Source organism: Oncorhynchus clarkii, chromosome 10 (genome assembly GCF_045791955.1).
Source record: "Oncorhynchus clarkii lewisi isolate Uvic-CL-2024 chromosome 10, UVic_Ocla_1.0, whole genome shotgun sequence".
Lineage (NCBI taxonomy): Eukaryota > Metazoa > Chordata > Actinopteri > Salmoniformes > Salmonidae > Oncorhynchus > Oncorhynchus clarkii.
In genome coordinates this window covers 6,256,078-6,283,577 of record NC_092156.1, presented here as the reverse complement: position 1 = coordinate 6,283,577, position 27,500 = coordinate 6,256,078, and the positions used below count along the sequence as shown (strand labels likewise).

Genomic DNA, 27,500 nt, shown 5'->3' with positions numbered 1-27,500 from the left:
GGTCTAGAGGCAGGGCAGGGCAGGGCAGGATGGATATAGGTCTGTAACAGTTTGGGTCTCGTGTCTCCAACTTTGAAGAGGGGGAGACAGCTTTACAATCTTTGGGTATCTCAGACGATACGAAAGAGAGGTTGAACAGGCTAGTAATAGGGGTTGAAACAATTGCAGCGGATAATTTTAGAAAGAGAGGATCCAGATTGTCTAGCCGGGCTGATTTGTAGGAGTCAAGATTTTGCAGCTCTTTCAGAACATCAGCTATCTGGATTTGGGTGAAGGAGAAATTTGGGGAGGCTGGGGCAAGTTGCTGTGGGGGGTGCATAGCTGTTGACCGGGGTAGGGGTAGCCAGGTGGAAAGCATAGCCAGCCGTAGAAAAATGCTTATTGAAATTCTCAATTATCGTGGATTTTTCGGTGGTAACAGTGTTTCCTAGCCTCAATGGGCAGCTGGGAGGAGGTGCTCTTATTCTCCATGGACTTTACAGAACTTCCCAGAACGTTTTGGAGTATGTGCTACAGACTGCAAATTTCTGTTTGAAAAAGCTAGCCTTTATTTGCAAATAAATTCATTAAAAATCCTACAATGTGATTTTCTTGATTTTCTTTCTCATTTTGTCTGTCATAGTTGAAGTGTACCTATGAGGAAAATTACAGGCCTCTCTCATCTTTTTAAGTGGGAGAACTTGCACAATTGGTGGCTGACTAAATACTTTTTTGCCCCACTGTATAAAGGGAAGGAAATTATGAAGGTAAATAAATTCCAGGTGTGAATCATAATGATTAACAGGTGAGCGTAATGATGAGTGCCAGGTGTGCGTAATGATGAGTGCCAGGTATGCGTAATGATGAATCCCAGGACCGGTGGTTAGTATTTGGAGGGGGGGAGCAGGAGAAGATGTGACAGTATCCACCCCCGACGCGCGGCTTTAGCCGCAGGACGATGCCGACCGAGCGGTCTGGCCCGGGGTCCACGGGGCCAGGACCGGCTGGAAACCCAAAACACACTGGAAGGGGTTCAACCCAGTGGAGGAGTGACTTAGCAAGTTTATGGGGTACTCTGCCCAGTGAAGGAATTGTGCCCACTCACGCTGCCAATCCTGACAGTGACTCGTCAGGAACCTCCCCAGCTCCTGCTTCATCCTTTTCACCTGCCCGTTTGACTGGGGCCGGTACCCGGAGGTGAGGCTGACCGTGACCCCGAGCTTCTCCAAGAAGGCCCTCCAAACTCGTGATATAAATTGGGGGCCACGGTTGGAGACGATGTCCTCTGGGAAGCCATACAGCCAGAAGACCTGCTGGAAGAGCAGTGAGGAGACCAGGAAGAGGGATTAATCGACATGCCTTGGAAAATCTATCCACTAACCATCAGAGCGGGGGAGATTGGTTACAAAGTCAATGGATAGACCAAGGTTGCTGAGTGGCAGGAGCTTCCCTTCTCCCTCTAGAGGCTGGTGGATGTCCACATCTACGTCCCAAACCACTGGACCCACGACTCGGGAGGTTGGGTTTATGGGTGCCCTCTGAACAGGAACGTCTCCCGAATCGTAGTTATGGGACCAGAGCATTGGCCATGATGTTCTCCAAACGTGTGCGCTAGGTCAGCATGAAGTCGAACCTGTTGAAGAAAAGTGTCCACCTGGCTTGGCGCGGATTCAGTCTCCTCGCTGTCCGTATGTACTGTAGGTTCCGATGGTCGGTGAGGATGACAAATGGTTCCTTGGCGCCCTCCAGCCAGTGTCTCCACTCCTCTAATGCAAACTTAACCGCCAGGTGCTCCCGATCGCCGACGTCATAATAATAAGGGTACACAAGGAGAAAACAAATAAGAATAAATATGGGTTGTATTTACAATGGTGTCTGTTCTTCACTGGTTGCCCTTTTCTTGTGGCAACAGGTCACAAATATTGCTGCTGTGATGGCACACTGTGGAATTTCACCCAGTAGATATGGGAGTTTATCAAAATCGGGTTTGTTTTCGAATTCTTTGTGGATATGTGTAATCTGAGGGAAATATGTGTCTCTAATAGGGTCATACATTGGGCAGGAGGTTAGGAAGTGCAGCTCAGTTTCCACCTCATTTTGTGGGCAGTGTGCACATAGCCTGTCTTCTCTTGAGAGCCAGGTCTGTCTATGGCGGCCTTTCTCAATAGCAAGGCTATGCTCACTAAGTCTGTACATAGTCAAAGCTTTCCTTAAGTTTGGGTCAGTCACAGTGGACAGGTATTCTGCCACTGTGTACTCTCTGTTTAGGGCCAAATAGCATTCTAGTTTGCTCTGTTTTTTTGTTAATTCTTTCCAATGTGTCAAGTAATTATCTTTTTGTTTTCTCATGATTTGGTTGGGTCTAATTGTGTTATTGTCCAGGTCTGGCAGAATCTGTGCAGAATATCTAGGTGCTGCTGTAGGTCCTCCTTGGTTGGTGACAGAAGCACCAGATCATCAGCAGACAGTAGACATTTAACTTCAGATTCTAGTAGGGTGAGGCCGGGTGCTGCAGACTTTTCTAGTGCCCGCGCCAATTCGTTGATATATATGTTGAAGAGGGTGGGGCTTAAGCTGCAGCCCTGTCTCACCCCCCGGCCCTGTGGAAAGAAATATGTGTTTTTTGCCAATTTTAACCACATGTTTGTGTACATGGATTTTATAATGTCGTATGTTTTCCCCCCAACACCAATTTCCATCAATTTGTATAGCAGACCCTCATGCCAAATTGAGTCTAAGGCTTTTTTGAAATCAACAAAGCATGAGAAGATTTTGCCTTTGTTTTGGTTTGTGTGTTTGTCATTTAGGGTGTGCAGGGTGAATACGTGGTCTGTTGTACGGTAATTTGGTAAAAAGCACATTTGACATTTTCTCTGTACATTGTTTTCACTGAGGAAATGTACGAGTCTGCTGTTAATGCTGTTAATGATAATGCAGAGGATTTCCCAAGGTTGCTGTTGACGTATATCCCACAGTAGTTATTTGGGTCAAATTGGTCTTTCTGTAATGTTTTAGTGATTCACCATAGTGAAGGCGTAGACGCAGGTTTTCCAGGTCTCTATGTTTTTGGTTGGACAGGTTTCTCAATTTCTTTCTTAGATTTTTGCATTCTTCATCAAACCATTTGTCATTGTTGTTCATTTTCTTCGGTTTTCTATTTGAGATTTTTAGATTTGATAGGGAAGCTGAAAGGTCAAATATACTGCTAAGATTTTCTACTGCCAAGTTTACACCTTCACTATAACAGTGGAACGTTTTACCCAGGAAATTGTCTAAAATGGATTTAATTTGTTGTTGCCTAATTGTTTTTTGGTAGGTTTCCAAACTGCATTCTTTCCATCTATAGCATTTCTTAGTGTTACTCAGTTCCTTTGGCTTTGATACCTCATGATTGAGTATTGCTCTGTTAGACTGTAGGGGGGCATATGGGGGAGTGAATGCTGTCATCCAGGTAGTTGTTTGTCCCCCTGTGTGCTAAGGGTGTCAGGTTCTTGTCCAGTTCTGGCATTTAGGTCGCCACAGACTAGTACATGTCCCTAAGCCTGGAAATGATTTCCCCCTCCAGGATGGAGAAGCTTCATTAACTTCTTGGCGCATCCCTTTAGCGGGATCATTTTTCGTCAACCACCGCTGAATTGCAGAGCGCCAAATTCAAATTAAATTACTAAAAATATTTAATTTTCATGAAATCACAAGTGCAATACAGCAAAAACACAGTTTAGCTTGTTGTTAATCCACCTGGCATGTCAGCTTTCAAAAAAGCTTTTCGGCGAAACCAATCCAAGCGTTTATGTAAGGACATCTCTCTCAGCAGACAAAACATTTCAAACAGCTAGCAGCAAAGTAGAACGTCAGAAAAGCAATCAAATGAATCGCTTACCTTTGATGATCTTCGGATGTTTGAACTCACGAGACTCCCAGTTACACAATAAATGTTCCTTTTGTTCCATAAATATGATTTTTATATCCAAAATACCTCCATTTGGTTGGCGCGTTATTTTCAGAAATCCCTCCTTTAAATGGAGGGAAGGCATGCAATGAAACAGGGAGCTTTCAAAATAGAAGGCACTTCCTCTTTGGATTTTACTCAGGTTTTCGCCTGCAATATCAGTTCTGTTATACTCACAGACAATATTTTGACAGTTTTGGAAACTTTAGAGTGTTTTCTATCCTAATCCTAATCAATTATATGCATATTCTAGATTCTGGGCCTGAGAAATAGGCAGTTTCATTTGGTTATGTTTTTCATCCAAACATCAAAATACTGCCCCCTACACTCAAGAGGTTAAAGTATGGGGATTCTAGTGGGGGGATATTGGTAGCACACAGGAGGACATTTTTCTCTGTTAAGATCATTTCCTTTTGAATTTCTAGCCAAATGTAAAATGTTCCTGTTTTGATTAATTTAATGGAGTGAGTTAGGTCTGCTCTATACCAAATTAGCATACCCCCTGAGTCCCTTCCCTGTTTCACACCTGGTAGTTTGGTGGATGGGACTACCAGCTCTCTGTACCCTAGAGGGCAACCAGTGGGTCCGTCTTCTCTATACCATGTTTCTTGTAGGATGATAATGTCTGTATTTCTGATTTATTTGGTGAAGTCCAGGTTCCTGCTCTTTAGGCCAAAGGCAGATGACCTCAGGCCTTGGATATTCCAGGGTGAGAAGTGAAGGCTTTGTGTTCCATAAAGTGTCCAATGTTGTTGGTCGTGTGGTTTGGCCTCAGACCAGTAAGTGTGAGCAGAGCCTGCTGAGCAGAGCCTGCTGAGCATCTGAGCATCTTGGCTTGGGCTTGTGTAAGAGTGGGGGTTGGGCCTGTTTGCCTGCTCACGACCTGGGCGTATGTGTGACTTCCATGTTGAGGCCCTCTTTGCGGGGGTGGGGTGCATGGGGTGGGCAGGAGGGGCATAGGTCTGATCTTAGGGGGCCTAAATGGGGTGTGGGCATGGTTGATATGGGGGGGTGTTGATTGGTTGGGGTGTGTATGTGTCTGGTGGTGTTGTGGTCTGGATGTAAGTCCTCTCAGCGTGGGTCCTCTATGTATAGGTCTAGGGGGGGTCTCGCTGGTCTGGGCGGGGTGTCTATTGATCTGTTGCTCCTGTGTGAAGTGTTGGGGATACGTTTGAGAGCGATGTCCTTTAGAGTCCGGGCGAAGGTGGGCACTGCTGCCTTGTATAGGTGGACCTGGTCATAAAGGCTGTTCAAGTCCAGGGTGGAGTGGTGGGCCAGGAAAACATTTGGTTTTGAGGCAGAGTCACGGGAAATACTTGCGTTTACCGGCTGTATGGTGACAGGGTGGAAGTATTTTCGTGGTAGCAGGGTGGAGATAACCACTTGTGTATCTACACCTGTATTGCTTCTACACCTGCATTGCTTGCTGTTTGGGGTTTTAGGCTGGGTTTCTGTACAGCACTTTGAGATATCAGCTGATGGACGAAGGGCTATATAAATACATTTGATTTGATTCTCTCTCTGTCTCTCTCTCTCCTCTCTCTCTCTCCCTCTCCTCTCTCTCTGTCTCTCTCTCCTCTCTCTGTCTCTCTCTCCTCGCTCTGTCTCTCTCATTTCTCTCTCTCCTCTCTCTCACTTTCCAGGCCCACTATGATGTTGTTGTCCTGCTCACTATAGTCCTTGCTATTCTGGCCATCGTTTCGATCTTTGCTTTCCGGTATCGATGCAAGTCCAGCAGAACCTGGGTGAGTCAGTCAACAACACCAGTCTCAATGTATCTGTCTTTATCTATCAATACCAAGGTCTTTATCTCTGCTTTGTCTTTATCTCTGCAGAATACAGCCATCTTAAAAGTGGTTTGTCTTTATCTCTGCAGAATACAGCCATCTTAAAAGTGGTTTGTCTTTATCTCTGCAGAATACAGCCATCTTAAAAGTGGTTTGTCTTTATCTCTGCAGAATACAGCCATCTTAAAAGTGGTTTGTCTTTATCTCTGCAGAATACAGCCATCTTAAAAGTGGTTTAGCATAAGTCCTGTAGACCAAACACTAAGGATAGTGGCCACTGTATATACAGCTGAAACATTCACCAGAAAAATCTCCCTGAAATTTGAACTTTGACCCGTCTCAGTCCATTCTGAGGTTCTCTAACCTCCGTCCCACACGGCTTGTTCCTCTACGACCACAGGACTCAGTCCACCAGCAGACGATGCGAGCCATCAGTCGTCTGGAGACGCGCATGTACAGCTCTCAGGGCTGCGGGGGCTCACAGCGCCACCGTGGGGGCTGGGGGTCTAATAGCAGCTCTAACTCCAGCCCCGTCTGTGCCATCTGTCTGGATGAGTTCCTGGATGGACAGGACCTGAGGATCATCTCGTGTGCTCATGAGTTCCATAAGGAGTGTGTGGACCCCTGGCTACTGCAGCACCGCACCTGTCCCCTCTGCATGCACAACATCATGGGTAAGGACATGACATAGCCACGAGTGTTTGTGGTCAACATCATGGGTAAGGACATGACATAGCCACGAGTGTTTGTGGTCAACATCATGGGTAAGGACATGACATAGCCACGAGGGTTTTTGGTCAACATCATGGGTAAGGACATGACATAGCCACGAGTGTTTGTGGTCAACATCATGGGTAAGGACATGACATAGCCACGAGGGTTTTTGGTCAACATCATGGGTAAGGACATGGCATAACCACGAGGGTTTGTGGTCAACATCATGGGTAAGGACATGACATAGCCACGAGTGTTTGTGGTCAACATCATGGGTAAGGACATGACATAGCGACGACGGTTTTTGGTCAACATCATGGGTAAGGACATGACATAGCCACGAGTGTTTGTGGTCAACATCATGGGTAAGGACATGACATAGCCACAAGTGTTTGTGGTCAACATCATGGGTGTTACAAATCCCTTTTGGCCCGACAGTCTAGGGGGGGATGGTAGTGAGACCCGTAACATAACTCATGTAAATTATAATTGTGACAAAGTAAGTGTGAACGAAATAACCACGACAACCAAAATAATACCGTCAAACTCAGGGTTTATTTATAAACACACGGTAATGGGGGGAGCAGGAAAAAGGGGCTGAGCTGGACCCAAGGAAAGAAACAATAAGTATTCAAAACACCCCTAAGCTAGACTAGCCTATTTCAACAACAGCTAACTAACTAACCAAAATACAGTGGGTGGTCCGCCCAGTTCTAACTAGTGTATTTAGTTCACCTACGGGTAGTGTATGCCCATGGGCGACTTGTCTTGGTTTCCCCCTTTTCCCACCAGCAACAAACAAACACCATAACCAAAACAATACTCACAGGAGATGACAAAGTGATTTGAAGGTGCTCAAACAAAAGAAGAGGTTAAGACGCAAAGAGAGAGATCTACAGACATGGCATTACAAAGAGATTGAGAGCCTGAAATCTATAAAGAACAGAGATCTACCAACATGGCATTTACAAAGACATTGAGCTACTGAAATCTATATAGAACAGAGATCTACCAACATGGCATTTACAAAGAGATTGAGCTACTGAAATCTATATAGAACAGAGATCTACATACATGGCATTTACAAAGAGGTTGAGCTACTGAAATCTATAAAGAACAGAGATCTACCAACATGGCATTACAAAGAGATTGAGCTACTGAAATCTATAAAGAACAGAGATCTACCAACATGGCATTTACAAAGAGATTGAGCTACTGAAATCTATAAAGAACAGAGATCTACCAACATGGCATTACAAAGAGATTGAGCTACTGAAATCTATAAAGAATAGAGATCTACCAACATGGCATTACAAAGAGATTGAGCTCTAGAGCAAACAAATGATGGGGTTTTTAAACCATGGGGAAGGAACTGTGATAGGGTAGGAAACAGGAGGAGGTGTGTCTTCTGATTGATGGGTTGATTGTTGACTGATTGGGGAGTGATGATTTTCACCTGTGAGGGGAGAAGGAGAGAAAAGAAACACACACACACAGGATAACTGTATCCGTAACACCCTTATAAGAGCAACCCTAGTGGTTGCGACCACAGTATTACCATGAATACTCACAACAATAACAAAGTCAACCAAAACATACAAAAATCATTACACACGAGACAAAGCATCTGCCAACACATTATCTGAACCCTTTTTGTGGCGGATCTCCAAATTATAATTCTGTACAATCAGCGCCCAACGCATAAGGCGCTGGTTCTGGTTGTACATACGGTGGAGAAAAACTAAGGGGTTATGGTCAGTATATACGGCCACTGGGCACTGGAACCAATGTATACTTCAAAGTATTGCAGAGCCAACAACAAAGCAAGAGCTTCTTGTTCTATTGTCGCATAGTTTGTTTGACATTTATTAAATTTACGGGAAAAATAACAAACAGGATGATCTACTCCACTCTGGTCCTGCTGCAGTAGAACAGCACCAGCACCTCTGGCACTAGCATCTACCTCAAGCTTGAACGGTTGTTCAAAATCCGGAGCAGCAAGTACAGGGGTACTACATAAGAGTGCTTTCGCTGATTCAAAAGCTCTCTTACAATCAGGGGACCACACAAATGGTCTTGCCGGACTGAGCAAATCAGTCAATGGAGCAACTACCGCAGAGAAATTTTTACAGAAGCTACGGTAGTAGCCAACCATCCCTAAAAAGCGGCGTAGCTCTCGTCTGGTGGTAGGTGCAGGGAATGCAGTTATAGCCAAGACCTTGGCATCAACAGGGCGCACCTGTCCATGGCCAACCTCTTTACCGAGATAGGTAACAGTAGCCTTCCCAAACTCGCACTTTGCCAAGTTCAGGGTTAGAGAAGCAGCTGCCAACCGTTCACATACTTAGCAAGTCAACATGATCTGACCACTCAGACGAATAAATCACTAGGTCATCAAGGTATGCACTACAGTTAGGAATGCCAGCTAATACGGAGTTAACCAGTCGTTGGAAAGTGGCTGGTGCATTTCGCATCCCAAAAGCCATGACTGAGTACTGTAGGAAGTTGTCTGGGGTCACAAAGGCAGAAATCTCTGAAGCACGTGAAGTTAACGGAACCTGCCAGTAACCTTTTAAGAGGTCCAACTTGGTTACATACTTAGCAGCACCAATAGTGTCGATACAGTCGTCGAGGCTATTCTTCTGCGAAGGATTCCAGCCCCAGTAGTGAGTAAGCAATTATGAGTTTTTGTATCGTGTATAATGATTGTTGTATGTTTTGCAAGGTTGTTGCTTTGTTGTTGTGAGTATTCCTTTATACTGTGATCGCAATCCCAGCTAAGGTTGCTCTTTTAAGGGTGGGAGTGTTACAGATACCATTATCCTGTGTGTGTGTGTATCCTGTGTGTTTCTTTTCTCTCCTTCTCCCCTCACAGGTGAAAATCATCACTCCCCAATCAGTTAACAATCAAACCATTAAATCAGAAGACATACCTCCTCCTGTTTCCTACCCTATCACAGTTCCTTCCCCATGGTTTAAAAACCATATCATTTGTTTGCTCTAGAGCTCAATCTCTTTGTAAATGCCATGTTGGTAGATCTCTGTTCTTCATAGATTTCAGGAGCTCAATCTCTTTGTAATGCGATGTTTGTAGATCTCTGTTCTTGTCAACATCATGACATAACCACGAGGGTTTTTGGTCAACATCATGACATAACCACGAGGGTTTGTGGTCAACATCATGACATAACCACGAGGGTTTGTGGTCAACATCATGACATAACCACGAGGGTTTGTGGTCAACATCATGACATAACCACGAGGGTTTGTGGTCAACATCATGACATAACCACGAGGGTTTGTGGTCAACATCATGACATAACCACGAGGGTTTGTGGTCAACATCATGACATAACCACGAGGGTTTGTGGTCAACATCATGACATAACCACGAGGGTTTTTGGTCAATGGTTTTTACTTGATTACTTGTAGTTTGTCCATTTTGTTTGTCTGTAATTTTTGTAATGACTTGGTGCTGCCTATCTTGGCCAGGACGCTCTTGAAAGGGAGATGTTAAATCTCAATGAGCCCTTCCTGGTTAAATAAAGGTTCAATAGAAAATAAATAACAAATAAAATAGGGGAGCTCTACAGTGGGCCTAAGAGGAGGAAGCACAATAACCTTTACCCACTCTTCAGATGTATTACTATTATACTGGATAAGGGAATTATACAGTGAAAATACAGTTTTACACGCTGTGTGTGTGTTGCTTGTCTGTCTGTCTGTCTGTCTGTCTGTCTGTCTCTGTCTGTCTGTCTGTCTGTCTGTCTGTCTGTCTGTCTGTCTGTCTGTCTGTCTGTGTATCCTGTGTATCCTGTGTGTCTGTCTGTCTCTGTCTGTCTGTCTGTCTGTCTGTCTGTCTGTCTGTCTGTCTGTGTATCCTGTCTGTCTGTCTGTCTGTCTGTCTGTCTGTCTGTCTGTCTGTCTGTCATTGTGGAGGAAAGGCTCGTTGTAATGGCTGGATTGGAATGAGATCAGATACATCCTGGCATTCACTCCATTCCAGACATTATTATGAGCCATCCTCCCCTCAGCAGCCTCCTCTGGTCTGTCTGTCTGTATGTCTGTCTGTGTAGCCTGTCTGTCTGTCTGTGTAGCCTGTCTGTCTGACCGTGTGTTGTAATGCTCCACAGGTTCAGAGCTGTCTGGACAGCCACGGAGGACCAGACTACAGCAGACCCCCGAGCACAGCCAGGGTTTCCTCCACACCCACCCCATCCCCTTCTCCATGAGGCCTCACTACCCCCGCGGTCCCTCTGGTCCATACCCCTCCCTGGGCCACTATAGCGGCTCCCCGCCTCTGGACCCCCAGACTCACCGCTTCCTCCCTAGTCGGCCCCTGGGCCCTGGTTGCGGATACCTCCACCCTGCAGAGGGCCCCGGAAGGCCCCACAGAGCCGGGGGCAGCTGCAAGACAGCAGGCCACCCTATGGAGACCCACTACGGCCCCGGGCCCCGCCGCTCCTGCCACGCATACCGCTCCGGCTGCCCTTCCCAGCGCAGCGCTTCCAGTTCCAGGCTCCACCACGCCCCCTCCTCTGCTCCCCGCGCCTCCGCAGGGGGAGCCCACAGCCGGGGGAACGAGGGGGGCAGCTGCTCTGGGGGGAGCTACCGGACAGAGCACAGTGGCTACCTGGCTGATGGGCCGGCCAGTGACTCTAGCTCTGGCCCCTGTCACGGCTCCTCCAGTGACTCGGTCCTCAACTGTACTGACGTGTCCCTGCAGGGTGTGTATGGTAGCTGGTCCACGTTCCGCAGCTCCCTGAGCAGTGACTATGATCCGTTTGTGTACTACGGGCCGGGACCGGGACCGACAGGCCGCAGGGACAGCATGGAGGCAGGGGCCCAGAGACCCAGGTCCCTGGACTCAGTGGTGAACAGAGACAGAGGACGAGGAGGAGGAGGAAGAAGAGGAGGGTGCTCTGAGGAACAGCAGCAAGCTGTGTTTAGCCACGTCCACTACCACCGCCACCGTCACCACCACTACCGAGAGGAAGGGGAGAGGGAGCACGCCCAGGGCCAGGGGCCAGGCAGGGGGTCGGACGAGGAGCTGGGGGCTACTGCTTTTGGCCGTGAGTCAGGATCTCCCCTGGCTCTGGACAAAGATTCCCCAGTATGCCCTCTGAAAGACAGCCCCTGTCACTGCCCTAAGGCAGACCACACAGACAGTAGAGGGGCCCATGGCCACGGGACAGAGGGTCAGGGCCATGACCTCAGCCACCCCTCAGGCCCCCCTCCAGTCCTGGTAACCCCAGCCCCCTTACCACCCCCACCCACCTGCTGTCACCAGGACCACAGCCACGGGGGCCACCACCACCGGAGGGCGGGCCGGCTGGGCGACTGTGTGCTCGACGGCCCCTCAGTGCGTTTCCAACAGAACCTGGACCTGCAGGACGACTGTAGCATCCACATCCACTATGACCAGGGTTACTGCTGCCCCCCGCCCGACCTGCCCCCCGCTCTGCTCTCCATGCCTGTGCCCCTCATCCTGGACTCTGGAGGAATGAGGCCCCTGGGGGGCCTAGAGGACTGGCCCTGCTGTGGAGGGCCCCACCATGTGGTGTGGCAGAAGCGGGTGCAGCAGGCCCACTCTGAGCCCCAGCTGCTGGGGCCCGGGCTTGGGGTCCCTATGGACATAACCCCACCCCCATCCAGCAGGCGCCACCACGGTCCCCACAGCCCAGGGGACGACCACAACACAGACTTATGTTTATACTGCCAAACATTACACAATAATCAGGGTGGGTGTTCAACCAGTCCTTAAACTTTTTTTTATATAGCTACATATGATGTGAACAACTGCCGTCTTGTTCATAGCTTTCCCCATAGGAATGGTGTTCTCCAAGGTCATAGCTTTCCCCATAGGAATGGTGTTCTCCAAGGTCATAGCTTTCCCCATAGGAATGGTGTTCTCCAAGGTCATCGTTTTCCCCATAGGAATGGTATTATATAAGGTCATCGTTTTTATGTCTTAAGCTCAATTTGTCTTTCCGTGCTTCTTTTGCATTCTATCTCCTCACCTCCGTATCAACCTAATTGGAGGGAAGTTGAATGAATTGCATTTTGGGAAAGAAGGTGAGGAGAGAGGAATTGAGGAAGAGCCCCATGTGTGTCGTTCTTCCTGACATCCTGTGTGTCATGTCTCATGTGCATTGGAGAGGTAAAATGTCGTCTTTTTCTCTACCTCCAGGATCCGAGGAGGAGTCCGGCGTGTGAGGACTCGCGAGTTGCATCCCCAACTTCACGCTGCTACGTACACAGGAGCCGGAACGGACAAACACATCATCGCGCGGCCATGTTTCTCAAGTCTTCCAAATAATTCCACATTTAATAGCTGCATTCAGACTACACTTCCAAGAATCCCCCAGTCAGTGCTCAGAGTTCCGTCTGTCCCACAACGATCAAAATGAGTCTACGAGATTCTGATTGTTTTGAAGTTTATTTATTTTGACCATCAATTCAAACAATAAGCACAAGTCATGTATGGACCTCAAATTGCTCTAATTCATTGTTGAATTCCAGTATTTCAATGTGTTTGATTGGGAGTTTTGTTGTTGCTTAGTGATTGTGTTTCAAGATGGAGACTGACTGGGAGATGCTGGAAATGTTTTTTGTCTTGTTTTTATTTTGTTTTGTAAATTACAGGAATAATTCAATACCAACAAGTTCCCAGGTTGCCTTAGTGACCACAAGGAATGATCACTGCTCAGGGCTTGAGCCTCGATTCACATCACGACATTCCCCAACTATCTCCCTCATTAGAAATCACACGGACATATTGGATGTCTGATTCCTTGAGTGGTTGATTGAGTACTTAATCAATTATACTATGAGGTACTACTCAGTAATACTTAATATCCTTAAAGTCCTTTATTTGTGTAGAAACAGAATGTAGACGAGCATTGGATCATGTACGACACCCATACATGGAGGTTTCTTGCTCTTTCCAGCCTAACTCAAATCAGATTCAGAAATGTTTCCCTTCGGGGTGGGTTTTACTAAGGTACTCAGAGCTACGGAAAAGAGACAAGAAACTTATCATTAGGGGAGAACAGTTATTTTCTTAGCTGGACCTACAAGCAGTGAGCATCCTGAAAGGTCATCCTGGGAGGTCATCCTGAAAGGTCATCCTGAAAGGTCATCCTGAGAGGTCATTAGAGGCTAGTACGGGGACTTGTGTTGGTTCATTCAATAATGGCAGCTGTTTCCATCACATTTAATGTGTTTTTTGGTTCGGTAAAAACATATATTTTTTTTATTTTGTAATTGTGTTTTTCATCGTTAAAAGAAAGAACCAGACTGATCTATGTTATTATATATTATATAATATATGTTATTGCTCATGTCATTTCTCATGTTGCCAGTGGTTACGTAGTATGTTTGACCTGAGCGCTGGTTTGGTGGCCAGTGAAGGATGGGAGGGGCCCTCCACACAGACCTGGGTTCAAACTGTATTTGACATATTTCAAATACTGTAGCTGTGCTTGATTCAGCTTACCTGGCTCCATGGGACCAATGGTATAGTCCTAAAAAATGTAAACCCCGCCCATCTGGCGTGCACTCCAGTAAGGATAAAATATGCAAATGCTCAAGTATGTGAAATATTTCAAATTCTATTTGAACCTAAAGGGAGGTCTGCCACCAGAACAGCAGCGTGGGTGGAACTTCGCTCGGCTCAGAAAGGACATGAACCATGTCGTCTGCTCTTCACCCCTGACCCCTGACCTTTAACCCCATCACCTATTACACAACCCTATCGTTGTCCACCAGCAAGGATATTGTCTCCTTTCCATATCCCATCTACCAGCAGCTATAGCTCACCAGGGGTGCCCTTATCTTAAACATTGTAGCAAAATATTATATACAGAATTACTATGTAATAACTGGAGGAAAGCCATGATAATTCATAATTCATTCAACTTTGGGAACATAACATTATTCACGACCAAACATTTACCGAACAAACCTCCTGCCTTAAATAGAAGCCTGGTGCCGCTCGGTCAGTCAAGCCCTTTCCCTGAATGTCTCACTTGGATCCAACATCCCAGGAGATTAAATGTGTGTAGTTATACAGTACCAGTCAAAAGTTTGGACACGCCTACTCATTCAAGGGTTTTTCTGTATTTTTACTATTTTCTACATTGTACAATAATAGTAAAGACGTCAAAACTATGGGATAACACCTATGGAATCATGTAGTAACTCCAAAAAAGTGTTAAACAAATCCAAATATATTTTATATTTGAGATTCTTCAAAGTAGCCACCCTTTTCCTTGATGACAGCTTTGCACACACTTGGCATTCTCTCAACCAGCTTCATGAGGTAGTCACCTGGAATGAATTTCAATTAACAGGTGTGCCTTGTTAAAAGTTAATTTGTGGAATTTCTTTCCTTCTTAATTCGTTTGAGCCAATCAGATGTGTTGTTTTTTATTTTTTATTTCACCTTTATTTAACCAGGTAGGCAAGTTGAAAACAAGTTCTCATTTACAATTGCGACCTGGCCAAGATAAAGCAAAGCAGTTCGACACATACAAAAAAATAAATTATAGGTGGGCTATGTACAGGTGCAGTAATCTGTGAGCTGCTCTGACAGTTGGTGCTTAAAGCTAGTGAGGGAGATAAGTGTTTCCAGTTTCAGAGATTTTTGTAGTTCGTTCCAGTCATTGGCAGCAGAAAACTGGAAGGAGAGGCGGCCAAAGAAATAATTGGTTTTGGGGGTGACTAGAGAGATATACCTGCTGGAGCGTGTGCTACAGGTGGGAGATGCTATGGTGACCAGCGAGCTGAGATAAGGGGGGACTTTACCTAGCAGGGTCTTGTAGATGACTGTGACTAGGTAGGGGTGGTATACAGAAGATAGCCCTATTTGGTAAAAGACCAAGTCCATATTATGGCAAGAACAGCACAAATAAGAGAAACAACAGTCCATCATTACTTTAAGACATGAAGGTCAGTCAATACAGAACATTTTAAGAACGTTGAAAGTTTATTCAAGTGCAGTTGCAAAAACCATCAAGAGCTATGATGAAACTAGCTCTCATGAGGACCACCACAGGAAAGGAAGACCCAGAGTTACCTCTGCTGCAGAGGATAAGTTCATTAGAGTTACCAGCCTCAGAAATTGCAGCCCAAATACATTTTTCACAAAGTTCAAGTAACAGACACATCTCATAACATCAACTGTTCAGAGGAGAATAAGGCCTTCATGGTCAAATTGCTGTAAAGAAACCACTACTAAAGGACACCAATGAGAAGAAGAGACTTGCTTGGGCCAAGAAACACGAGCACTGAATATTTTACCGGTGGAACTGCTTGGCCCAAATTTGAGATTTCTGGTTCCAACCGCAGTGTCTTTGTGAGACCCAGAGTAGGTGAACGGATGATCTCCGCATGTGTGGTTCCCACCGTGAAGCATGGTGGTGGTGTGATGGTGCTTTGCTGGTGACACTGTCAGTGATTTATTTAGAATTGAAGGCACACTTAACCAGCATGGCTACCACAGCATTCTGCAGCGATACGCCATCCCATCTGGTTTGCGCTTAGTGGAACTATCATTTGTTTTTCAACAGGACAATGACCCTAAACACACCTCCAGGCTGTGTAAGGGCTATTTGACCAAGGAGAGTGATGGATTGCTGCATCAGATGACCTGACCTCCACAATCACCCAACCTCAACCTAATTGAGATGGTTTGGGAAGAGTTGGACCGCCGCAGAGTGAAGGAAAAGCAGCCAACAAGTGCTCAGCATATGAGGGAACTTCTTCAAGACTGTTGGAAAAGCATTCCAGGTGAAGCTGGTTGAGAGAATGCCAAGAGTGTGCAAAGCTATCATCAAGGCAAAGGGTGGCTACTTTGAAGAATCTAAAATCTAAAATATATTTTGATTTGTTTAACACTTTTTGGGTTACTACATGATTCCATATGTGTTATTTCATAGTTTTGATGTCTTCACTATTATTCTACAATGTGAAAAACAGTTTTTAAAAAAAATAAGAAAAACCCTTGAATGAGTAGGTGTGCCCAAACTTTTGACTGGTACTGCATATCTCCTCCAATATATTTGAGTTCTTACTGTATTTGAATACATGGAGGCTCAGTGGACGTGTGCAAGGAGACTGTATTGAGGCTCAGTATTGCGTCCGAGGTAAACATTGAAAATGAATAAACCCATTGATCCACAGAGTATTTTCTAAATAGTTGGAAGCACTTATAAAACAACAACCTTTAAAATGTCACGTGGCTGATCGACGGTAGTAACACTCTGAACCAGTTATGAGACGAGTCCATCTATTCCATTTACTTTATGCCTTTAGGAAGTCAGGTTTCAAAAAGGGTTAGTCGTGTGCTCTTCATTCACTACCTCCTGTGGATCGGTTGAAGTTTATTCTTAGATCTTAGATCATCAAATCACCTAATACATTAAGTTATTTGCTGCCTTCTGTTCCTGCTGCGTCAATCTAAACCCAATTCACTAGGTTTTGCTTTACGAGAACGTGTTGGAATCGTACGCAGTCAAAAATCATGGACAATCTATAGATTACAGCCCCGTATTTACCCATAACTCGTTTTCTAATGTGTTTTTGGAGACAGCGTCTCACGCTAATACTTCAGCCTGGTTAAACTAGACTGAACAGTCCCCTATAGCCTGGTTAAACTAGACTGAACAGTCCCCTATAGCCTGGTTAAACTAGACTGAACAGTCCCCTATAGCCTGGTTAAACTAGACTGAACAGTCCCCTATAGCCTGGTTAAACCAGACTGAACAGTCCCCTATAGCCTGGTTAAACTAGACTGAACAGTCCCCTATAGCCTGGTTAAACTAGACTGAACAGTCCCCTATAGCCTGGTTAAACTAGACTGAACAGTACCCTATAGCCTGGTTAAACTAGACTGAACAGTCCCCTATAGCCTGGTTAAACTAGACTGAACAGTCCCCTATAGCCTGGTTAAACTAGACTGAACAGTCCCCTATAGCCTGGTTAAACTAGACTGAACAGTCCCCTATAGCCTGGTTAAACCAGACTGAACAGTCCCCTATAGCCTGGTTAAACTAGACTGAACAGTCCCCTATAGCCTGGTTAAACTAGACTGAACAGTCCCCTATAGCCTGGTTAAACTAGACTGAACAGTCCCCTATAGCCTGGTTAAACTAGACTGAACAGTCCCCTATAGCCTGGTTAAACTAGACTGAACAGTCCCCTATAGCCTGGTTAAACCAGACTGAACAGTCCCCTATAGCCTGGTTAAACTAGACTGAACAGTCCCCTATAGCCTGGTTAAACTAGACTGAACACTGCGCCCACAAATGTTTCCCTTCAAAAACAAACATTGTAAAAACGTTCTGCATTCCAGGCTACAGCCTGAGCTGAAAATGACTAAATCACAACCAACCAGCACTTTTGCTGAAACTCAACGGAAAAGTAATCAGAGCGATATAACTATGGCGATGACCAGTACAATGAAATGTAACACTTTAAAATCTATGAAACATCCCTGAAACATTTTGGTTGGGTGATTTTATTATTTATTATATTTGTTGTTTTTTCCGAATGCATACTGAGATGAAATGGCCTTTTTTTTAAAATTTCTATCAGAACACGATCCCTATGGAAACGGGATCTGTCAGTATATTTTTGGATGCTTTGTGTACAAAAAGAGAAAGACAAAAACATAAATTAAATAAAAGTGTTGTGTTTTATATATAATAGAACATTTCAATATGGTGATATGTCACTAATATATTTATTTACTAATATATTTATCCATTTTTTTTTAAATTTTTTGTCCAGGTTTTGAAAAATACTACATGTTTTCTGTATAGAAACAATATCTATATGAAACTATGTGCCATCACAGATGTGTCCACCTGGCTTCATTCCAATTATATGCAAATAAATTATTTTGAAGTAAAAACCTCTGGTGGCTGAATATGGTCTAAATTTTATGTAAAAAAAAATGAACCTGTTTTTTGTTGTTGTTGTATTTATCTGACAAATCCCATTGTAAAACTAGGTTATTCAATTAATGTACATTTTTCAGATATATATCAGAATTATCATTGTGTGGTCTGCTGGCGAGATATATATCAGAATTATCATTGTGTGGTCCCCTGGCGAGATATATTCTGCCATTTAACTTACAAAAGATAAAAGGTGGAAAGCTGAGGCATTTAATCGCATTGATCATAGAATAGAGACATTTCACAGATTGCTTTCAACAACTTGTCCCATACATTTATCAAAATAGGTCCTACATCTCTGTTCTAAATCTCTTTAAGCAAAGCCCTACAACATCGGACATTCAGTACAACGTATTGAACTTGGCTTTGTTGGTGTGGCCGTACAATGGTGGTGTGATATTAGTTGTAAACGGTCAGGTTGCCCCTAGCATCCTGGTCCTTCTCAATGGCCTCGAACAGAGACTTGAAGTTTCCTGCCCCGAAGCCCTGTGGTGGGACACACACACACACACACACACACACACACACACACACACACACACACACACACACACACACACACACACACACACACATTTATTAAAGCTCTGTTACATCATCAGTTCATTTTTTTTATTTTACCTTTATTTAACTAGGCAAGTCAGTTAAGAACACATTCTTATTTTCAATGACGTCCTAGGAACAGTGGGTTAACTGCCTGTTCAGGGGCAGAACGACAGCTTGTCAGCTCGGGGGTTTGAACTTGCAACCTTCCGGTTACTAGTCCAACGCTCTAACCACTAGGCTACCCTGCCGCCCCACTTGGTTAGAAACCCAAACGAACAGGGTGAAACCCAATCCACAACTCTACCTCAGTTCCAGGTCTCTCTGCTACAGTCGGTCTTTAATCTGCACCTGTGATAGATTTCCTTATCGTTTATGACTCTGTCTCGTGTTTGCCCTGGGTGGCAGCCGGTAAACAGGTGTTAACACGCGCGAGCGAACACACGTGTTGCTGGTTTTATGAACATACAAGGGTATGTGGGGACTTTGTGTATGTGTGTGAGAGAGAGAGAGAGAGAGAGAGAGAGAGAGAGAGAGAGAGAGAGAGAGAGAGAGAAAGAGAGTGAGAAAGAGAGAGAGGGAGAGAGAGAGAGATGGAGGAGAGAGAGAGAGAGAGAGAAAGAGAGTGAGAGAGAGAGAGAGAGCGAGAGAGATGAGAGAGAAAGAGAAAGAGAGAGAGATGGAGGGAGAGAGAGAGAAAGAGAGAGACATGGAGGGAGAGAGAGAGAGAAAGAGAGAGAGAGAAAGAGAGAGAGAGCGAGATGGAGGGAGAGAGAGAGAGAGAGAGAGAGAGTTGGAGGGAGAGAGAGAGAGAGAGAGAGAGAGAGAGTTGGAGGGAGAGAGAGAGAGGGAAAGGGATTGAGAAATGGGGGCTATTGGACTACACTACCCCTATAAAGGGCTGTGTGTGGGAGATATAGAAATGGGGGCTATTGGACAACACTCCCTCTATAAAGAGATAGCAATAGATACGTATACAAGTGAAACCGGGCCACTTTTATAGGTAGTTTTAATTTCACCAAAAAATAATATTTTGACTATGAGAATCTGGCATTTGTGGTTTTTCAATGAAAGGTATTTGAGAATCCCTCGTAATCAGAGGGAAAGCTAATTGACTTCTGGTCTCCTAGGATCTGGTATCACTTACAAAGTGGTTGTGACGCTGAATGACTGAGAATCTGGCATTTGTGGTTTTTCAATGAAAGGTATTTGAGAATCCCTCATAATCAGAGGGAAAGCTAATTGACTTCTGGTCTCCTAGTATCTGGTGTCACTTACAAAGTGGTTGTGACGCTGAATGACTGAGAATCTGGCATTTGTGGTTTTTAAATGAAAGGTATTTGAGAATCCCTCGTAATCAGAGGGAAAGCTAATTGACTTCTGGTCTCCTAGTATCTGGTATCACTTACAAAGTGGTTGTGACCCTGAATGACTGAGAATCTGGCATTTGTGGTTTTTAAATTAAAGGTATTTGAGAATCCCTCGTAATCAGAGGGAAAGCTAATTGACTTCTGGTCTCCTAGTATCTGGTATTACTTACAAAGTGGTTGTGACGCTGAATGACTGAGAATCTGGCATTTGTGGTTTTTAAATTAAAGGTATTTGAGAATCCCTCGTAATCAGAGGGAAAGCTAATTGACTTCTGGTCTCCTAGTATCTGGTATTACTTACAAAGTGGTTGTGACGCTGAATGACTGAGAATCTGGCATTTGTGGTTTTTCAATGAAAGGTATTTGAGAATCCCTCGTAATCAAAGGGTTAGCTAATTGACTTCTGGTCTCTAGTATCTGGTATCACTTACAAAGTGGTTGTGACGCTGAATGACTTCCAAAAAAAGGGTTGGTCGGTCCTGCACGGGTTTGGTGAAGATTTGGAGCAGGTAGCCCTTGTCATCGAAGTCAACTAAGATTTTCAGTTCCTTGACTCAGCCAAGACAGACAGTGAGAGAATGAATAAGGACATTTGGACACTGAGCTTAAAGTATCAGCTCTGATTTAGATTACACTCAGGCTCTCTCTCAAGTTGTCTGTCCTCGATTCCTTGTGCCTTGCTTCTTAAAACGGTCAGAGAGAAGGAACCTAGGACTTTTTCCTTCAATACGTTTTGAGAAAGGATCGAGAGGAGAGGATGTGAGGAATCGAAGAAAGATGACTTGAGAAAGAGCCCCAGTATGTGATTAAAGACATGACGCTCTATATACCTGTAGCCTCTTGAGGTCCTCCTTCACCTTGATCTTGGATGTCTTGAGGTTCTCCCTCAGGCTCTCATAGTAAGCATCAGGGGCTGCCAGGAAGTCCATCCCCCGGGCTCGGAGGTTCACGATCTGTTTTAAGACAGGGTAGATGATCTTTAGCCTGTCACTACTTGCTTAACTCAAGAGAAGAAGACTGGGTGAATGAAGCTGATGGTTATGCAGTATTTCCAATGGCTTGCTTTTGCCCTGAGACATAGCTGTATGCCATGGAGTAGGAAGAGTATACAGCTATGTCTTAGGGCAAGTCTTGCCTGTGCTTGCTTACTTAGAATGTCTCCGTTAAAACCTCTTAAGGATCGGCCCTTTTTTTTCAATTTTCGCCTAAAATTACTGCCCTAACTCAGGCCCTGAAGCAAGGATATGCATATTCTTGGTACCATTTAAAGGAAACACTTTGAAGTTTGTGGAAATGTGAAAGGAATGTAGGAGAGTATAACACAGTAGATCTGGTAAAAGATAATGCAAAGAAAAAAAACTATTGTTTTTTGGGAATTTTGTTTTGTACCATCATCTTTGAAATGTATTGTTCCAGCCCAGGTGCAATTTTGACCACTAGAAGTGTATATGCATAGTTTCAGACTGATCCAATGAACCATTGCATTTCTGTTCAAAATGTTGTATCAAGACTGCCCAAATGTGCCTAATTTCCTTATTAATAACTGTTCATGTTCAAAACTGTGCACTCTCCTCAAACAATAGCATGGTATTCTTTCACTGTAATAGTCTAACTGCACTGTCCAATTTACAGTAGCTAACAAGAAATTAAGGTTTCTGCTCATATAAGATATGTCTATGTCCTGGGAAATGTTCTTGTTACTTACAACCTCATGCTAATCGCATTAGCCTACGTTAGCTGAACCGTCCCGCAGGGGACCTACCAATCCTGAAGAGGTTTTAAAGCTATGAATCTGCATGGATTGTAAATATTCAACTGATATACAGTACCTTTCAGAAAGTATTCACACCCCTTAACTTTTTTCAGTATCGTGTTACAGCCTAAATTTAAAATGGATTACATTGAGAGTGTTGGGTACCTAATAATCCATAATGTCGTAGTGGAATTATGTTTTTCCAAAATGTTTACAAATTAATAAAACGTGTAAAGTTGAAAAGTTTTGAGTCAATAAGTATTCAACCCCTTTAAGGCAAACATAAAAATTTGCTTTTACAAAATCACATAATAAATTCCATGGACTCACTCTGTGTGCAACAATAGTGTTTGACATTATTTTTTGAATGACTATCTCTGTACACCACACATACAATATATGTATTTCGAGCAGTGAATTTCAAACACAGATTCAACCACAGGGAGGATTTCTAATGCCTCGCAAAGAAGGGTACCTAATCGGTAAATAAACAAATAAGAATTGAATATCCCTTTGAGCATGGTGAAGTTATTAATTACACTTTGGATGGTGTATCAATACACACAGTCACTACAAAGATACAGGTGTCCTTCCTAACTCAGTTTCCGGAGAGGAAGGAAACCACTCAGGAATGTCACCATGCGGCCAATGGTGACTTAAAAACAGTTACAGTTTAATGGCTGTGATAGAAAACTGAGGATGGATCAACAACATTGTAGTTACTCCACAATACTAACCTAATTGACAGAGTGAAAAAAAGGAAACCTATACAGAATAAAAAATATAGTGCCTTTACTTTAGTGCCTTTGCAACAAGGCACTAAAGTAATGCTGCAAAAAATGTGTGGAAAGCAATTCATGTTTTTTTTCCTGAATACAAAGTGTTATGTTTGGGGCAAATCCAATTCTCCATATTTTCAATTATAAGTGGTGGCTGCATCATGTTATGAGTATTATTGTAATCATTAAGGACTGGGGAGTTTCTCAGGATAAAAAAGAAACAGAATGGAGCTAAGCACAGGCTAAATCCTAGAGGAAAACCTGGTTCAGTCTGCTTTCCACCAGACTCTGGGAGATTATTTCACCTTTCAGCAGGACAATAACCTAAAACACCAGGCCAAGTCTACACTGGAGTTACTTACCAAGAAGACAGTCAATGTTCCCGAGTTTTGACTTAAATCTACTTGAAAATGTAAAAATGGTTCTCTAGCAATGATCAGTAATCAATTTGACAGAGCTTGAAGAATTTAGACAATAATGGGCAAATGTTGCACAATCCAGGTGTGGAAAGCTCTTAATCATTGCCAAAGGTGCTTCTACAAAGTATTGACACTGTGGTGTGAATACTTATGTCAATTAGATATTTCTGTATTTCATTATCAACAAATTTGCAAACATTTCTAAAACAATGTTTTCACTTTGTCATTATGATATATTGTGTGAAGATTGGTGAGGTGAAAAATCGATTTAATTCATTTTGAATTCAGGCTGTAACAACAAAATGTGGAATAAGTCAAGGGGTATGAATACTTTCTGAAGGCACTGTAATGTTGTATTTATTTCTTAGTCAGAAAATATATGATTGACTTACAGCTTGAATGATGTCGGATGTGTTCAGGGCGATGTGCTGGACACCAGGCCCTCCATTGTAGTCACAATACTCCTGTTGAAATAAGGCCACAATCAAGCTAAAATCCTGACACACACATAAACACAGGCGGCTAGATAAAATACCTCATGATAAGCTGTAGACCACACTATTTACCAAGAGAGTTTTCATCTGTATTCTTCGTAGCTGTCGATTTACCATCACAAACCGATGATGGCATTAAGACCTCAATCAAAGAGCTGTACTGGGCCATAAGTAAACAAGAAAATGCTCATCTAGAGGCGGCGCTCCTAGTGGCCGGTAACTTGAATGCCGGAAAACTGAAATCCGTTTGACCTTATTTCTAGCAGCATGTCATCTGTGCAACTAGAGGCGAAAAAACTCTAGACCACCTTTACTCCACACACAGAGACGCATACAAAGCTCTCCTCTGTCCTCCACTTGGCAAATCTGACCATAACTCTATCCTCCTGATTCCTGCTTACAAGTAAAAACTAAAGCAGGAAGTACCAGTGACACGCTCTATACGGAAATGGTGAGATTAAGCGGATGTTAAGCTACAGGACTGTTTCGCTAGCACAGACTGGAATATGTTCCGGGATTCATCCGATGGCATTGAGGAGTATACCACATCAGTCACCGGCTTCATCAATAAGTGCATCGACGACGTCGTCGCCACAGTGACAATACGTACATATCCCAACCAGAAGCCATGGATTACAGGCAACATCCGCACTGTGCTAAAGGCTAGAGCTGCTGCTTTGAAGGAGTGGAACATTAATCCGGTATTTTATAAGAAATCCTGCAAAACACTCAGACGAACCGTCAATACAGGACCAAGATCAAATCCTACTACACCGGCTCTGACGCTCATCGGATGTGGAGGGGTTGCAAACTATTACGGGAAACCCAGTCCCAAACTGTCCAGTGACGCGAGCGTACCAGATGAGCAAAATACCTTCTATGCTCGCTTCGATACTAGCAACACTGAACCATGCATGAGAGCATCAGCTGTTCCAGATGACTGTGTGATCATGCTCTCCGTAGCCAATGTCAGTAAGATGTTTAAGCAGGTTAACATTCACAATGCCCAGACGGATTACCAGGACCCGTACTCAGAGCATGCGCTGACCAGATGGCAAGTGTCTTTACTGACATTTTCAACCTCTCCCTGACCCAGTCTGTAATAGGTACATGTTTCAAGCAGACCACCATAATCCCAGTGCCCAAGAACGCCAAGGTAACCAGTAAAAATCACCTCGTCAAATCTGTAGCCATGAAATGTTAATAAAAGATGGTCATGGCTCACATCAACACCATCATCCCAGACACCCTAGACCCACTCAAATTCCCATACCGCCCCAACAGATCCACAGATATATATTATATTGCACTTCAGAATGCCCTCTCCCACCTGGACAAAAGGAACACCTATGTGAGAATACTGTTCATTAACTACAGATCAGCATTCAACACCATAGTGCCGTCCAAGCTCATCACTAAACTAAGGACCCTGGGGCAACAACAAATCCCTCTGCAACTGGATCCTAGACTTACTGATGGGCTTCCCCCAGGTGGTGAGGGTAGGCAACAACAAATCCCTCTGCAACTGGATCCTAGACTTACTGATGGGCTTCCCCCAGGTGGTGAGGGTGGGCAACAACACATCCCTCTGCAACTGGATCCTAGACTTACTGATGGGCTTCCCCCAGGTGGTGAGGGTAGGCAAAAACACATCCCTCTGCAACTGGATCCTAGACTTACTGATGGGATTCCCCCAGGTGGTGAGGGTAGGCAACAACACATCCCTCTGCAACTGGATCCTAGACTTACTGATGGGCTTCCCCCAGGTGGTGAGGGTAGGCAACAACAAATCTGCCACACTGACCCTCAACACGGGGGCCCATCGGATGCGTGATCAGCCCCACTCCTGTACTCCCCGTTCACCCGCAACAGCGTGGCCACGCACAACTCCAACACCAACATTAAATTTGCCAACGACACAGCGGTGGTAGGCCTGATCACCGACGACGATGAGACGGCCTACAGTGAGGATGTCAGAGGCCTGGCAGTGTGGTGCCAGGATAACAACCTCTCCCTCAGTAAGACAAAGAAGCTGATCGTGGACAACGGGAAATGGAGGGCCGAGAACGCCCCCATCCACAACGACATGGCTGTTGTGGAACAGATCGAGAGCTTTAAGTTCCTCTGTGTCCACATCACTAAGGAATTAACATGGTCCACACACACCAGCACAGGACAGGGCAGAACCTCCTCCCTGATCAGACCCTTTGCTATAAGACTCAATATTGAGCTCAGGTGCATCCTGTTTCCATTGATCATCCTTGAGATGTTTCTACAACTTGATTGGAGTCCGATTGTGGGAAATTCAATTGATTGGACAGGTACACACCTATCTATATAAGGTCCCACAGTTGACAGTGCATGTCAGAGCAAAAACCAAGCCATGAGGTCGAAGGAATTGTCCGTAGAGCTCCGAGACAGAAATGTGTCAAGGCACAGATCTGGGGAAGGATACCAAAAACATTCTACAGCATTGAAGGTCCCCAAGAACACAGTGGTCTCCATCATTCTTAAATGGAAGAGGTTCGGAACCACCGAGACTCTTCGGAACCACCAAGAATCTGATGGTCACTCTGACAGAGCTCTAATGTTGTCACATGTGCCGCATACAACAGGTGTAGACCTTACCGTGAAAATGCTTACTTACAAGCCCTTAACCAACAATGCAATTCAAGAAATATAGTTAAGAAAATAGTTATTAAATGAAAACAATAAAAAACACTCACCTGGTTCCAGACTAGGGTTATAGAGGGTTATGTAGGGAACTCTCACCTGGTTCCAGACTAGGGTTATAGAGGGTTATGTAGGGAACTCTCACCTGGTTCCAGACTAGGGTTATAGAGGGTTATGTAGGGAACACTCACCTGGTTCCAGACTAGGGTTATAGAGGGTTATGTAGGGAACATTCACCTGGTTCCAGACTAGGGTTATAGAGGGTTATGTAGGGAACTCTCACCTGGTTCTAGACTAGGTTTATAGAGGGTTATGTAGGGAACACTCACCTGGTTCCAGACTAGGGTTATAGAGGGTTATGTAGGGAACACTCACCTGGTTCCAGACTAGGGTTATAGAGGGTTATGTAGGGAACACTCACCTGGTTCCAGACTAGGGTTATAGAGGGTTATGTAGGGAACACTCACCTTGTTCCAGACTAGGGTTATAGAGGGTTATGTAGGGAACATTCACCTGGTTCCAGACTAGGGTTATAGAGGGTTATGTAGGGAACACTCACCTGGTTCCAGACTAGGGTTATAGAGGGTTATGAAGGGAACACTCACCTGGTTCCAGACTACGGTTATAGAGGGTTATGTAGGGAACACTCACCTGGTTCCAAACTAGAGTTATGTAGGGAACACTCACCTGGTTCTAGACTAGGGTTATCGAGGGTTATGTAGGGAACACTCACCTGTTTCCAGACTAGGGTTATAGAGGGTTATGTTAGAGTGTTTTCTATCCTAATCTGTCAATTATATGCATATTCTAGCATATGGTCCTGAGAAATAGGCTGTTTACATTGGGAACATTATTTTTCCAAACATAAAAATAGTGCCCCCTAGCTGAAAGAGGTTAATGGAGAAACTGATTTGTAGTAACGGCTGGAACGGAATCAATGGAATGGAATGAAACACTTATAACACATTTCAGACCGTTCCATTTACTCCATTCCAGCCATTATTATGAGCCGTCCTCCCCTGACACGCACAAGTACACACACAAAGAGGTTAAAGGTCAGGGGACAGACCTGGATTT

General features: G+C 44.4%; 2 protein-coding genes across 2 annotated transcripts in view; one reads left to right on the top strand and one right to left on the bottom strand.

Moving 5' to 3' along the window:
• Positions 1–14,933, top strand: part of LOC139417959 (E3 ubiquitin-protein ligase RNF43-like) — a 223,348-nt gene extending 208,415 nt beyond the window's left edge. The window contains exons 5-8 of the mRNA XM_071166984.1: positions 5,572–5,673; positions 6,116–6,389; positions 10,563–12,170; positions 12,620–14,933. Coding sequence (XP_071023085.1) covers positions 5,572–5,673; positions 6,116–6,389; positions 10,563–12,170; positions 12,620–12,645 — 2,010 coding nt within the window. The 3' untranslated portion in view covers positions 12,646–14,933. The remainder of the gene's footprint in view (positions 1–5,571; positions 5,674–6,115; positions 6,390–10,562; positions 12,171–12,619) is intronic.
• Positions 14,934–18,588: 3,655 nt separating this feature from the next.
• The window catches only part of LOC139417952 (4-hydroxyphenylpyruvate dioxygenase a), a 19,793-nt gene continuing 10,881 nt past the window's right edge, over positions 18,589–27,500 (bottom strand). The window contains exons 10-14 of the mRNA XM_071166974.1: positions 27,493–27,500; positions 23,649–23,720; positions 21,136–21,258; positions 20,737–20,853; positions 18,589–18,878 (exon numbers count right to left, since the gene is read on the bottom strand). The exon at positions 27,493–27,500 is cut by the window's right edge and continues 155 nt beyond it. Coding sequence (XP_071023075.1) covers positions 18,792–18,878; positions 20,737–20,853; positions 21,136–21,258; positions 23,649–23,720; positions 27,493–27,500 — 407 coding nt within the window. The 3' untranslated portion in view covers positions 18,589–18,791. The remainder of the gene's footprint in view (positions 18,879–20,736; positions 20,854–21,135; positions 21,259–23,648; positions 23,721–27,492) is intronic.